This window comes from Peromyscus eremicus, chromosome 7 (assembly GCF_949786415.1).
Source record: "Peromyscus eremicus chromosome 7, PerEre_H2_v1, whole genome shotgun sequence".
In the NCBI taxonomy this organism is placed as follows: domain Eukaryota; kingdom Metazoa; phylum Chordata; class Mammalia; order Rodentia; family Cricetidae; genus Peromyscus; species Peromyscus eremicus.
In genome coordinates this window covers 116879390-116893705 of record NC_081422.1, presented here as the reverse complement: position 1 = coordinate 116893705, position 14316 = coordinate 116879390, and the positions used below count along the sequence as shown (strand labels likewise).

At 40.4% G+C, this 14316-nt stretch overlaps 2 protein-coding genes across 8 annotated transcripts in view; one reads left to right on the top strand and one right to left on the bottom strand.

The window, feature by feature from the left end:
* Kif15 (kinesin family member 15) overlaps positions 1-6733 on the bottom strand; it is a 62862-nt gene extending 56129 nt beyond the window's left edge. For both annotated transcript variants that reach the window (XM_059268979.1, XM_059268980.1), the window contains exons 1-3: positions 5989-6733; positions 812-854; positions 150-330 (exon numbers count right to left, since the gene is read on the bottom strand). In XM_059268979.1, coding sequence (XP_059124962.1) covers positions 150-330; positions 812-854; positions 5989-6007 — 243 coding nt within the window. In that variant the 5' untranslated portion in view covers positions 6008-6733. The remainder of the gene's footprint in view (positions 1-149; positions 331-811; positions 855-5988) is intronic.
* Kiaa1143 (KIAA1143 ortholog) overlaps positions 1-14316 on the top strand; it is a 59090-nt gene that overhangs the window by 20713 nt on the left and 24061 nt on the right. For 4 of the 6 annotated variants that reach the window (XR_009380365.1, XM_059268993.1, XM_059268991.1 and 1 more), the window contains exons 3-5: positions 5997-6325; positions 7996-8140; positions 8828-9038. Coding sequence is in view for 5 of the 6 variants with exons in the window: in XM_059268993.1 (XP_059124976.1) it covers positions 6218-6325; positions 7996-8140; positions 8828-9038 (464 nt within the window). In the remaining variant the exon portion in view is untranslated. Of the gene's footprint in view, positions 1-5996; positions 6326-7995; positions 8141-8827; positions 9444-13522; positions 13823-14316 lie in introns of those variants that run through there. The other 2 variants (XM_059268994.1, XM_059268995.1) reach the window with 2 other exon arrangements.

Genomic DNA, 14316 nt, shown 5'->3' with positions numbered 1-14316 from the left:
TGCCTAATAAAATTAGATTTAAAATATTTATGGAAGTTTTAGCTTTCTTATCTGAAATCTGTCCAACTAAAAAGTGATCAGAAATTGAATCCCAACAAATAAAGCCCCACATATTCCAAACGAAAGGGTAAGTTTCCCATGATCACTACCTGAGTGGTGTCCATGCCTGCAACATAATCAAATACAAAGGTCTTGGGGTCTGGGTTGGAGTGGAGCCGGAGAGTAGTCTGGGAGAGTACAGATAAGCACAAGGTGTGCTCTCCATCAGCTGATCTAGTGCCCTCTGCAGGACGAATTCTCACAAAAACTTTGATGGCATCACCTTCATTACTAAGACCAAAACAAAAAGTAATAGGTAAGTTTACTGGGGAAAGGAAACTACAAAATAAACTAATCTCAAATTGCCTGTAGCATTTCTATAATGAGTCTAAGTCCTAGGCCTACTCCACTGAAATTTACTCCTTTTTAATTTTCACATAACTCACACCCTTTAAAGATTTATTTCCCAGCAGATATCTTCACAAACTTTTACTGCAAATAAAATCAAAGGCAGTTATTTCAAGGAGCTCAGTGTTGCTTTTCTGTTATTTCTCTCTTACTAGTACTAATGAGTCTTCCCAAGAAATTATCATGCCATTCACTCCAGATTTTCACTGGGAATTGGGACAGTATGGAAAGTATGCATTTTTCTTATACTTCCAGCTAGTTGAACACAAGCTAAATTTTGAAATAAGCATCTCTGACCATACTAAACAGTTATCTTAAAAACATAATAGCCTTAATTTTTCTCATCAGCAAGACTTTTTCTTACCTTGGCTGGGAAGAATGAGAATTTGTCACATTTCGTAACTCAGCTAGAAAAAGAAGACAAGAAATCTGTAAGGATAAAAGGACAAAAATAAAAGCAAAACTCTCACCTCAGCAATTAGGCCTCAATTCCTTGGAGCCTGGCCTTAGTAACTTATCATATCTTACACAGACATCTGGAGCCAGCTCATGACTCCTGAACAAATGGCCAGTCCCAATAAAAATGATTTACACTGTAAAATTTCCTAGTTAACAGGACAGTGAGATGCTTGCCTATCTGTCCAACCTGGGCCTACACCAGTGGCTCACAGGACTAAGTAACGTGCCCTCAACTACTATAAAACCTCTACCTTCTCTCTGCCTTGGTCGTCTCCTTGGTCTAGGGAACTGACATGCTGTCTTCTTGCAGCATATCTAAAGAACTTCTCTGCATGTCTTCTGGGAACTGGGCAAGTTTTTACCACCTGTTTCACCTTTCTTTTCTGTGCCACTCCATAGAACAAGATCATTAAAGGTAATTATAGTTACATTATATACTAAGTGCTAGGCTGGGGACCAACAAAGGAAAAACAATTCATTATGGAAATCTTTTCCACAGTTATTGATACACAACTTTCTCAGATCCCTTATATCTACATCCAAATCCTGGCCTCAATTCTCCTCCCCATTCAATCCCAGCCCATTATATCGGTGACCATTTTCAGTCTCATGAGTTTAAATGTTAGGTATATATTGATGATTTCCAAATTAATTAATTAATTAGAGACAAGGACTCACTAGCTCCGGCTGACCACAAACTCACAATAATTCACCCCTCTCTGCCTCTAAAATTCTGGTATTAAAACTATCTATTTGATAATCTCCACTTGGATGTTAGGCAGGTAATGTGTCCAAATCTGAGCTCTCTCCACCATTGCAAATGTGCCACTATAACCATGATCCCATGATCCCATGCTAAGAAAGAATGACTGGAGCTATAGGACAGAAGTGTTCTAGATCCTAGAGACACCTACGATCCATTCCGACCAGCTGAATGTGAGCCCCACCTCTCGAACCAAGGCCTGACTCCATTGAACATCAGATCACAACACAGACAAAATTCCCACACCATCCTTGGCTCTGTTCAGATTCAAAGAAACTATTATTGTTACTATCATATGTATTACTCTTCCACCTTATAAAGCATACCTAAAGGAGTGCCTGATCCATAACTATCTCTGAATGAATGAGACTACGACAGTAACAAGTTGGAGCATCTGCTCAGTCGGTAGAACATGAGACCCTTAATCTCAGGGTTGTGGGTACAAACCCCACATTGGAAGTCAGATGAAGCATGATCCTAATTAGTGTTAATAAAAACCAGCAGTCAGATATCAGGGTAAAAGCTGAAAGATCAGAGAAGCAGAGCAGTAGCCACTAGTGACTTCTTACCTCTTAGGATCCTCAGATTGGATGGGGCCAAGATCCTGTCTCCACCCTCCCTATTTATAACTTTGTCTCCACCTCCCAAGTGCTGGAATTAAAGGTGTGTGCCACCACTGCCTGGCTTCTGTGATTAACTAGTGGCTAGCTCTGCCCTCTGATCTCTAGGCAAGCTTTATTTGTCAGAACACAAACAAAATATCATACAATAAGTTCTACTCATAGAAGAACTCAAAGCAAAAATGTTATCACAGAACTTCATTTCTGGAGATTATACTTCCACTTATACCTCAATTCAACACCTGTGAAGCAGGAAACAGACAAGACTACCAACCTACCACACCCCTACACCACCTTTCATGGTCCTCTCAAATGTTGGTGATAAAGAAATAGCACTTTGCCAGGTGGTGGCACACGCCTTTAATCCCAGTACTCGGAGGCAGAGCGGATCTCTGTGAGTTCGAGGCCAGCCTGGTCTACAAAGCAAGTTCAGGACAGGCACCAAAACTACACAGAACTATACAGAGAAATCCTGTCTCGAAAAACCTATTTAAAAGAAAGAAAGAAAGGAAGGAAGGAAGGAAGAAAGAAAGAAAGAAAGAAAGAAAGAAAGAAAGAAAGAAAGAAAGAAAAAGAAAATGAAAGAAATAGCACTTCAGTCCTGGTACAAAATTTAGTACAAAAATGAAAAGTTCAGGATACAAAAGGATGGCTTTCATGTTATGAAAGCTGAAATCTGAGTTCATGTTTTGGCTTATCCTTATCAACAGAACACAGCCTTTCAATCTGTCAGCCATGACGGGGTAGCAAGGACTGGATTTACTTACCTGTTTTAAGAAACTAGGAAACTGGACAAAAAATATGCAACAAGTTCTCAGACACTGGACAACAGACAGCATAGAAAAGTGATCCTGAGAGAAGGAAACAAAGGCAGTGAGCTCTTGCATCACAAGCCACAGTGCAGGCTGGGAGAATCCAAACAGAGCTTGCTTATCTGGCTGAGCAGAGGAGAAATGGTTTGGTTTGGGAAAGTAAATGCAGCTGGACTCCCGGGCCAAAAAAAAAAAACCAAAAAACAAAAAACTGGAGAAGTTCGTGAAGAGAACAAGCTCTGGATTGCCACAGAGATCTCCTAAGTGACCAGATAGATATCAATGGGCATGTGTGTGCAAGTTTTCAGTAAGTTAAAAGAATCCCAAAAGAAAATTCTTACCCCTTCCCAGTCCACCCCCAAAAGCAAAGCTACCTGAACAATGAGGTAAAATGAAACGAAGAATTTCAGGGAGGAAGCCAGTGGCGTACACCTTAAATCCCATCACTCGAGAGTCAGATTCAGTAGGATCTCAGAGTTAGAGGCCAGCTGGTTTATATAGCAAGCACCAGGACAGCTAGAACTACATAGACAGATCCTTCTTAACAAACATACTCCAGAGAAGTAGGCAGTTATGCACAATTCCTAACTGAAACCTGAAGAGATGTTGTGAGAAGTGCTAGGACTTAAACACAGGCATTCTGAATTCCTCTTTCATACCATCAGCCACTTCATTTTGCTACCTTTTGACCCAAGGTTAAGAAAGTATATGGTCAGCCGGGCGGTGGTGGCGCACGCCTTTAATCCCAGCACTCGGGAGGCAGAGCCAGGCGGATCTCTGTGAGTTCGAGGCCAGCCTGGACTACCAAGTGAGTTCCAGGAAAGGCGCAAAGCTACACAGAGAAACCCTGTCTCGAAAAACCAAAAAAAAAAAAAAAAAAAAAAAAAAAAAGTATATGGTCTTATCATGCCGCTATCATAAATTCTGACATTACAAGGAAATCCTCTATATACATTCACTGTAAAAATTTTTTAACTTTCAGGTCATGATGTAGCTGCCTAAAACATGTTAAAGACTATTCATTGATGCTTTAGTCATGATAATTCAACCTAGAAACCTAAGTTCAAGACGAGACAGAAAAACAAAGCCCATCAAAAACAGAACAAACAGTAATATGCTTACCTAAAGAACACCAAAGAGCAATGAAAAAGATCTAGTTGCAGCTGCCTATCATAGATGCCCACAGGCACAAAATTTCACAAAAGTCATTATAAGAAAACAGAATGTCAGTCCGATTTAGATGAGCTTCAAGAATAGATAAAACTAGTGAGCAGTAATAAAAATCAGAGTACTAGTTGAGGCTGAGGGAGTTACTAACTACAGGAATAGCTCTATTCCCAGCACATGGGAGATGGAGGCAGGAGGTCAGAAGATCAAGATCATCTCTGGCTCCACAGAAATCTTAAGACCAGCCTGGTTTTAAAAAGAATTATAATAAATACTGTGATGATACAAAAAAATAGGATAAGCATTTAAGATCCATAAAGTACCAATTTACATGCTTAAGTCCCCTTAATACTGAAAGTAGCAGAGGAGAAAAAGATCACACTAATTGTTCAGATAATGGTGCAATGGACTTAAAGGGTTAATTAAACAACCAATCAGGAAACAATTATAATTGACAAAGAGCTATAAACCTGAACACTGTAGTAAAATTCAAATGTATAATTTCACAATCTTCTTAAGCATCTCCTCATTTCATTCTCAAATCTTATAATCAGCCTTAAAAAAACAGATGGCAGCACCCATATACAACAGCTCACAGCCACTCATAATGCCAGCTCCAGGGTATCCAACCACTCCAAGGACACCTTGACACACACCACAGTTAAAAAAAGAATTTAAGAAAGGCAACTTATAGGATTAAGCAAGAGGTAGCACTCACACACAGTGAAGGTGTGGGGTTAAATCAATCTCTTCCAAATGAAAACAGATTGAGAATAGATATTAGTCTACTCATAATCTGCAATTCCTTTTTTTTTCCCTCAGCCATCATCCACAGTCCAAAACCACTAAAGAGAAAATTCAGAACTAAACACCTAAGTCTTTTTCTTTTTTTGACACAAGATCTCAATATGAAGCCTGGCCTCAAACAGCTTACTCTCAGTAGCATGTTCTGCTACACAAATCCCTTTAGCCAGGGTCTTATCCACACTATACATGCTACTCTCCTAATAGTCTCAGCCTTTCGTTATCAGATCAACTAGGTATATGACAACGCTTGTGTTCGAGTGACTTTTGGAACCTAACTCTGTCACACTGTCTATAGCATTTCTCTCACCAGGTAGACACCACCGTAGCATCTCTTATGACAAAAGGAAAGACGAATACACTAAGAAACTATATCAAAGACCACTTTCACATAAATTACTGTATATTACTATAACTGCTGTATTTTATTATTAGCTTATCTCTGAGTATACTAAATTTACAGAGCATAGTTATCTATAGGGTTCTGTACTATGATGCAATTCTGGTTTCATGAATTCACAAAGTTTTGGAGGATGAAGAGTGGGAACTATTGTAAACAGATAGTTGCAATTCGCTTTAAAATTCCCTCCTCCGACGGCAGGCCACCAAAGGGAATGCAAATCCCTTTCCTTCAAGAAAGTCAGAAATGTGGAAGCAAGCAACGAAGGTAGAGCGCAAGGGTCCGCCCTCAGGACACCTACACAAGAAGAAGCTGGCAGGGAAACAGCAAGGTCCGGGTCACAGGGAAGGGCGCGCAGGTGTGCAGGGGCTGAACCGGGGCGCCTGCGCTCTGTGTGGAACGCATTTCCCACCGTGTGCGCCGCCGTCACCCTAGCGGGGCACCCTAAGGGCTGCCGTCCCCTCACACCCGCATTTGCCAGCGGCGATGATCTCACGAGACAGGTTCACAACTTACCTTTGCAGCCCGGGGCCATGGTGACCTCCGCCCGGATTCGCGACCACGGTGGCCGCCAGAATCCTCCCGCCAAAATGGCCGCGGATTTGAATTTGGCGCCGCCCACGTGACACGCCTCCCTAGGGCTGGGCTCGGGTGACGTCAGAGCACACCCATACGTCAGAAGTCGGCGCGGGCGACGGCGTCTCTACCCTGCCGAGTGTGGCGAGCGCCTTTAGTGAGAATCGCCATGAGCAAGCGGAACCAGGTGTCGTATGTGCGGCCTGCGGAGCCCGCCTTCCTGTCCCGCTTCAAGGAGCGAGTCGGCTACAGGGAGGGGCCCACCGTAGAGACCAAGGTGAGTCAGCAGGTGTCGCACCGCGTCGGATCCACGGTCTACACGCCAGTTCCGGCCCCTCGGTGTGGGCGTAACTGACAGGTCCCTCACTGGCGACTAGCCCCTAGCCCGGCGGGCGTCGAACCCCAGGTCTGGCCTCTCCCTCTCAGGGAGTTCTTACTCTCAGAGTGCTGTTCTTGAAGATGACCTAGCCCTTGTAGCTAGTTAAGACAGCTTCCCCGTCCTTTCTTTCTCACTTGCGGATCTCACTTCAAGTGAGCGAGGTGATTGACAGTGTCGTCCCCTTTTTCAGATAAGGAAATGGAGGCCACTTGATCAAATGGGAACTATCCAGGATTAGAAGTAGAATCCCTGCTGTTGTCCAAGTTGCGTGTCTCAAGATAGGGAGATGAAACAACATTTCTCAAAGGAGTTTGTCTAATAAAGTTTGTGAACACAGTGTCGTCCTTGTTGCCTAGGAGCCGTGCACACGTCACACAAGAGGACGTGCGATTATCTTCAGAAGCACTTCTAGAGGCTCTTTAGTCTTGGAGGTTACATGAATAAGAGTTGGCGTGGAGCAGTGGGGCTTCCTAGACAGTTTGTTTGTTTTTTTTGTTTGTTTGTTTGTTTGTTTGGTTTTTTGGTTTTTTGGTTTTTCGAGACAAGGTTTCTCTGTGTAGCTTTGCGCCTTTCCTGGGACTCACTTGGTAGCCCAGGCTGGCCTTGAACTCACAGAGATCCGCCTGGCTCTGCCTCCCGAGTGCTGGGATTAAAGGCGTGCGCCACCACCGCCCGGCTCCTAGACACAGTTTGAGAGACAAAGGAGGCAGAGGAGTGGATATAGTCATGGACTGTTAAGTACTCAAACCTAAGAGTCTAGAGGGTGTGAAAGTGATATGGGATAGAGTATCGCAGTGGGCTAGGGCCCAGTCATGCAGGGTTTTCCACATAACAAGATGACTGCACAAAATTAAATATTAGGCAATAATTTGAAAAATGAGGTGATTCTATATTTCAAAGTATTATGCAAAGACTTTTTTCTGGTTAAAAAATATATGGTGCCTAGCTTTTAAACAAATCTGATTTAGCTGAAAGAATACATTTGTTACATGCATACAATGAGTACAGGGTTTCTGTTTGAGAAATTTCATAAGTTAAACAATGTGTACAGCATTGTTTATGTACAAAATCTTTACATAATCATTTGTGTCTTTGAAAAGTAGCTGATATCTACTAAACTGAAGCTGTTAGGATATTAGACGTGCAGAAGTAGGAGAAAATAACTTTTACCTGTTATTTTCCATAATTTGGTGGCTTGGATGGTGAGGTGGGGTTGTTTGGTGTTTTGGTGGGTTTTTTTTTGTTTTGTTTTGTTTTGTTTTTTGTCAAATTCAGACAAGACAGAAATGAAAAATGTTGACTAGAAACAAAGAACCAAGGTAGTTTGGCACTACCTTGAGTAGGCTAGATAGAAATGAATCCCACTGGACAAGTGCCCCTGGGTAAATGGCAAGTAGACCTGTTTTCTGCTGTGGTGAAGTTAAGCTCTTTGAGTTAATTAATTCATTTTATATTCATTTCATGGATAGTTACCCATTTCACTTTAATAATTAGAGGTGCTCACAGTGGCAGTGGTTGTGTTTGGTTAAAGGCTAGCAACCTACACATTATACTTATATTTTCTGTAGAAAATCCAGCCTCAGCTCCCAGATGATGATGGTAATCACAGTGACAAAGAAGATGAACAGCCTCAAGTAGTGGTTTTAAAAAAGGGAGACCTAACAGCTGAAGAAGTCATGAAAATTAAAGCAGAAATAAAGGCTGCCAAAGCAGGTATGTCCAAAAATTATTTGATTTTTCTTTTAACAATTTAAAGGGCATAAAGTAGTATTTTTTTTTATTGAATAGAATGATTTGTTTGAAGAATGTGGCCTTTGGTTCAAGCATTGGCTATGGTGCCAAATGTGTGACCTTTAGCAAGTGATCACCTCTGTGCCTCAAGTACCCATCAGTGAGAGACAATAAATGGACCTTCCTTAGTGCACTGTTTAAAGTGTCCTATTAACAAAACAGGTCAACCAGTCAACAAAGATCTGTGTAATCAGTTAGTGCCTCAAGTGTAGTATGTTATGTAGTGCACTTGTATTATTCCTAAACATCTGTTACATTGTTTTAGGGAGAAATATTGTGGTTCCAAACACATTTCAAAATACAACCTGATGAATTGGAAACACAGCTTGGTGGTAGAGCACCTTCTTAGCATACGAGGCCCTAAGTTCAGGCCATCACCTTCTCCGTCTTCACTGTAATCAGTTGGGTACTAATAATATTATGGGACACTTTAGTGAGTTTTTATTGAGTGATTACATGTGTTGGGTAGGGTATAACCAGAAGCAATAGAGCAGACTGAATTTATTCAAGGACATCCTTAAGTATAGTGAATGATTTTCTTGCCAAATGACTCTTTGTTAACAGCAAAATAGAGAAGAAACTTCTTCAGCTTTTCTTATTTTGTCACAGATGAAGAACCACCTCCAGCTGATGGAAGAATCATGTATCGAAAACCTGTTAAGCGTTCCTCAGATGAAAAGTGTTCGGGTTTAACAGCAAGCTCCAAAAAAAAGAAAACAAATGAAGATGATATAAATAAGCAGAATTCAGTTAGAAAGAACTCACAAAAACAAATAAGAAACAGTAGTCTCCTTTCTTTTGACAATGAAGATGAAAATGAGTAAGTATAAACATTGTGGACTTGGTTTCCTTTGAAAGCAATGAGGTATTTTTTAAAACATTAACTTTCCTATATCTTAAAGTGACAATTTCCCCTAGTACTACAGGTTCATTACAGAAAACTTAAAAAAAAAAAGGAAACAAATTCATGAAATAAAACCCATCCAGTAATGCCTCTTTGACTGGAAATGCTAGACATTCACTACTGTTAACATTTTATTACCTCCCACCTGTGGGTATGTATATATGTAAATTATATTTTTAAATGAAACTGAGATTGTTATATATATTCTTTGTCCTACTTCATACTTAGAATTGCATTGTTATAATTTTCTAAAGTTGCATATTTCAAAAATCTAACATTAATAGCTCACAGAGAATTTTATAATAAATAGACCTGTCTTAATCACTGTTCTGTTGATGTAAAGAGACACCATGACCAAGACAACTCTTATTTAAAAAAAAAAAAAAAAAAAGCATTTAATTGGGGGCTTGCTTGCAGTTTCAGCTTAGTCCATTGTCATCATAGCAGGAAGCATGGTGGCAGGACAGGCATGGTGCTGGAGAAGTACCTGAGAGTTACATCCCGATCCACAGTGGGGTGAGGGAATGGGGAAACAGGACAGGACATTGAGAGACAGACTGGGTCTGGCATGGGTTTGGTTTTTTTTTGTTTGTTTGTTTTTTGTTTTTTTGAGACAGGGATTCTCTGAGTAGCTCTGGCAGTGCTGGAACTCACTTTGTAGACCAGGCTGACTCTGCCTGCCTCTGCCTCCTAAGTACTGGGATTAAAGATATGTGACACCACTGCCCACTGGCATTGGCTTTTGAAACCTCAAAACGAACCCCCAATGACACTTCCTCCAATAAAGTCCTATCTCCTAATCCTTGTAATTTCTTCAAACAGTTCTACTTTCTGGTGACCGAGCACTCAAATATATGAGCCTTTTTTGTATCTTCCTCATTAGTAAAACCTTAGTTTGGATGAAGGCATGGCTATGTGCCTGGTTGGAAATACCTTCCTAAAGCCAGGTGTATTAACCTATAACACCAGCATGTGGAAAACAGACAGAGGTATGAGGAATTTCAACACACAGTGAGAGACTCTCAAAAAAGAAAGTAAGTGCTTTCTAGGGAACGATACAGAGATTTGTATGGCCCTGTGCAACAATGGCATGGAGATTCACGAAGTCTTCCATATTCATACAAGGAAACCTACAAACTGCAAGTCATACTATTTAAAGGTGTTCAGAAACAGGAGTCAGTGATTGTTTCAAAATTTAGCATTTTGAAAATAAGCTTTCTGTGGAACTTTAATTTATTCTTTGTTTTGTTTTGAGACAGGGTTTCTCTGTGTGGCTCTGGCTGTCACTCTGTAGATCAGGCTGGCTTAGAACTCAAAAGATCTGCCTGCCTCTGCCTCCCAAGTGCTGAGATTAAAGGCATGTGCTGCTGTCACCAGGCTAATTTATTCTTAAACAGTCAAGAAAACAGAAAAAATTTAATACCACAGCATAATTCTACCCTTTTAAAAAAATCGTCTTTTCATGTAAAAAACAACTCCATTGTTTTTCATATAATTTATTTAAAACCTGTTTTGTTATATGGTAACAGGGTCTCACTATATATCACTGACCGGCCTAGAACTCACTCTATAGATCGATATAGCCTTGAACTCAGAGACCCATGTGCCTCTGCCCCTGGAGTGCTGGGATTAAAGGCATGTATCCTGGCTAGAACCATTTTTTAAAGATGTATTTTATTTTAAATTATCTATGTGGGTGAGTGCAGCTAACCTCAGAAAAGCTGGAGCTTTTCTTGGGCCTCCTCTGCTTTCTTTAAGCCCAAGTGATGGAGCTTGAGGTCACCAACATGGGAACTGGATTAGATCTAAGAAACAACAGTTAGTGCTGCCATATCATGACTCTGAGACTAAGAACCACCTCCCACACTATTCTAGGGAGCCAGGTAGCTTTATCTGGTTCCTCCAGTGAAGCAGAAGGTTGAGGGTTTGTGTTGATGTCCCAGCTCCAGAAATGGTGCAGCATGCCTTCACATATAAAGATGTGCTACTAAAGGCAATAATAGTCTGCATTTTGGGATGACCTCTTTTTGGGGGGGAGGGGGCAGGGAGGTGGCAATTTTTCAAGACTGCGTTTTTCTGTGTAGCCCTGGCTGTCCTGGAACTCACCCTGTAAACTAGGCTATCCTCAAGCTCAGAGATCTATCTGTAAATCCTAAATGCTGGGATTAAAGGTGTGTACCACCATGCCCAGCTCGGGCGAATTTCTTTCAATGTGGTAGAAAATTAATGGTAGAGTGGGACACCAAAAAAAAAAAAAAACTGAACACAACTAAGATGGGCATTGCCCTGGTCAAGGGCTCTGCCTTATTATAGGAAGGAAAGGTCAAACTGTAAATTCTCATTCTTAGCTGGATGTGATGATGCATGCCTAAAAGCCAAGGACTCCAGTAGCTGAGCAGAGAGATTTATCACAGTTGAAGGCTAGCCTGGACTACATAGGGATTATCAGATCACCCTGATCTACACAGGAGTATTCCATCTCAAAACAAACAAGCAAACAAACACATAAAACTCACTTCCAAATGTGAGAGTGGAAATCTTGATGTTAAAGTGTTGTGGAATAATCTTTTTGTACACTTTGGAGATGTCACTCAGATTAGTTTAATAAAAAGCTGATAGCTTAGGCTTGTTTCTAACTAGTTCTTATAACTTAAATCATTTCTATTAATTTATATGCTGCCACGTGGCTGATGGCTTGTTACCTAATCTCCTACATGTCATGCTTCTGCTGTGTCTCCTTATGACTCCACCCTTCTTCCCAGTATCTGTTCTGCCCCGAAAATCTGCCTAGCTATTAGCTGTTCAGCTTTTTTTATTAAACCAATCCAAGTGACACATCCTCGGTGTAAAAAAAGATTATTCCACATTTCCCCTTTTTTGTCTAAATAAAAAGGAAAGGTTTTAACTCTAACATATAAGTAAAATGTATACGATAAGAACAATTATCAGGTATTGTCTAAATCCTATCTTGGTGAGTCTAAAGTTTTGTGCCTAATTCACTTTCTATCCTAACTTGTATTACCAACCAAAACTAATTTTTTTTTTTTTTTGGACCTCAAAACATTTTCTTAAACGATTTAAGCTTTTATGTCTCTCAACCTTATACATTTTATATCGCTTATATAAATTTTTCTGAATTTGGTAACAACTATAAAACTATAAATCTCTAGTCTTCAGTCTCCATCAGAGGCCCAAGAATGCTAAACTATTACTTGAGTAAACAGGAAGTGCAGAGCCAACAACTCCCAAAACTATAGAAATGACAGAAACAGAGGGCTACCTGGATAGTCACCCATAGTTCCTCTGTAATGTTAGGGCATCCATCTTTGACCTACAGGCCTAGAATGTCTGACAGACTTTTCTGTGAAGCAGGAATTTTGAAGGACTGTCCTACCTTATCTTGGCACAGTTCAGTAGAAGCTTTTTCCTTTGTGTTCTGCTTGTCCAATTTGGACAGCACAGTGTCAGCAGTTGAGGCAAGGGCAGTTTCTTGCCCAGTGGCTAACTCTTGCCACAAAGAAAGCAAACTCCATATGGAGATTCTTTGATGCCCATCATCTTCTCTGAAGTAGATTGGTGCTGCCAGAAGCAGATGTGTCTCACTGTCATGAAAAGCCTTGTTATTCACGCATCTTAAATGCCATATTCTGTAGATCTCTGAAGTGTTTGAAGTCCACCTGTCTATCTAAAATATGTTTGACCTTGAAAACATACCTAACATGACTACACATTTGATTGTTAGGTAACTAACTACTAACCTGCATTTCTTTATTATCTTAGTTTGTAATAAAAACTTTCAAGGACTAGAAATTTACATTACATTGTTAAATGAGCTGCATAGGTATACTACCTTAAGCAAGAGTAGAAACATATGTACAGTATATTCTAACAAAAATAATGATGGTGGTATTTGCCAACAGTCTCAGTCTGATTTTGAGATCTTGTAAAGCAAAGGAGAAATTAAAATTATCAAGACTATCCAAATAGCATTTTGTTTACAATTAGGAAGGGCACTGGGTGGACTTTTAATCTGATAACAACTGGTGAAACTGAGTACTTTTTCTGGTGTATTAGTAACGCATACAAAGACCTGTAAAGCCGGACTCATTGCTTGTACCTTTTAAAGTTTAGAGTTTTGTTATTTTTCAGTTTGGTTGTACTTTCTTACTAGGTGTTTAACACTGTGTAGGTAGGTGGTCAGAATTAACCATTTTTTTGCTGTTGTTAAGGCCAGTTTTAGATACAGTCCTCTGATTACTGGAGACTTGGGAGAGATCCTGGGTCCTTTAGCATTTTATCAGTTGTGCCATCTGCTGGGATGCTATGGTCTTTACTGACAATGTGACATCACTTAGAAACACTGAAGGGATTTCCTTCTGTGTACACTCTTGTCTTTGCAGAATGTACACTGGTTAGACTCCTACCATGACTGCTCTGACCAAGAAGACAGGTGACTTACCACAGCTGTAGGACCTTTTGAGGGTATCCAGAGTCCCTGGGACTCAGCTGACCTGGGGATAGTGGCCAAATATTGATATTCTGACCACTTGTCCACACCAGTATAGAACTTCAAGAATGGTTATCATAATAACACCCAGGAGGTCAGTTATAATTGTACTGAACAACAAACTGTGCTTTGAAATACAGCTGTTGTATAGCACTTGGATTAAAGCTTCATATAGATTGATTTTTAAATAAACTTTAAGTCGTGTTTCTTGAATTTTGGGTTTTTTTGTTTTTGTTTTTTCAAGACAGGATCTCACTATTTATTTCTGGCTGTCTTGGAACTCACTATGTAGACCAGGCTGGCCTTGGTCCACCTGCCTCTAGCTTCCCAGTGCTTGAATTAAAGTTGTGCAGTACTGTGCCCAGCCTAAGCCAGGTTTCTTACTTAGAAGCCCAACATACTTAGCAGAAAATATAAGCAATTACTTTGACAAAACATGAAATCTTTGTTTTTAACATCTAATGATTTAAGGAATGCTGAAAGCAGAGGCTAATTGTTCCAATCTTTAGATTTTAGGAATAGTAAAGCCTAGAAGATTGTTTACCTCATCAGGGCAATTGTAACTCATTATGTCCTGAGAACCATCTCCCCCACCCACCCACCCACCCCACCCCAGCAATAGCAATGTTTTTAGACCACTTACAGAATCAGAGCTGGGACAATGACTAACCAAATAGTATCTCAGTA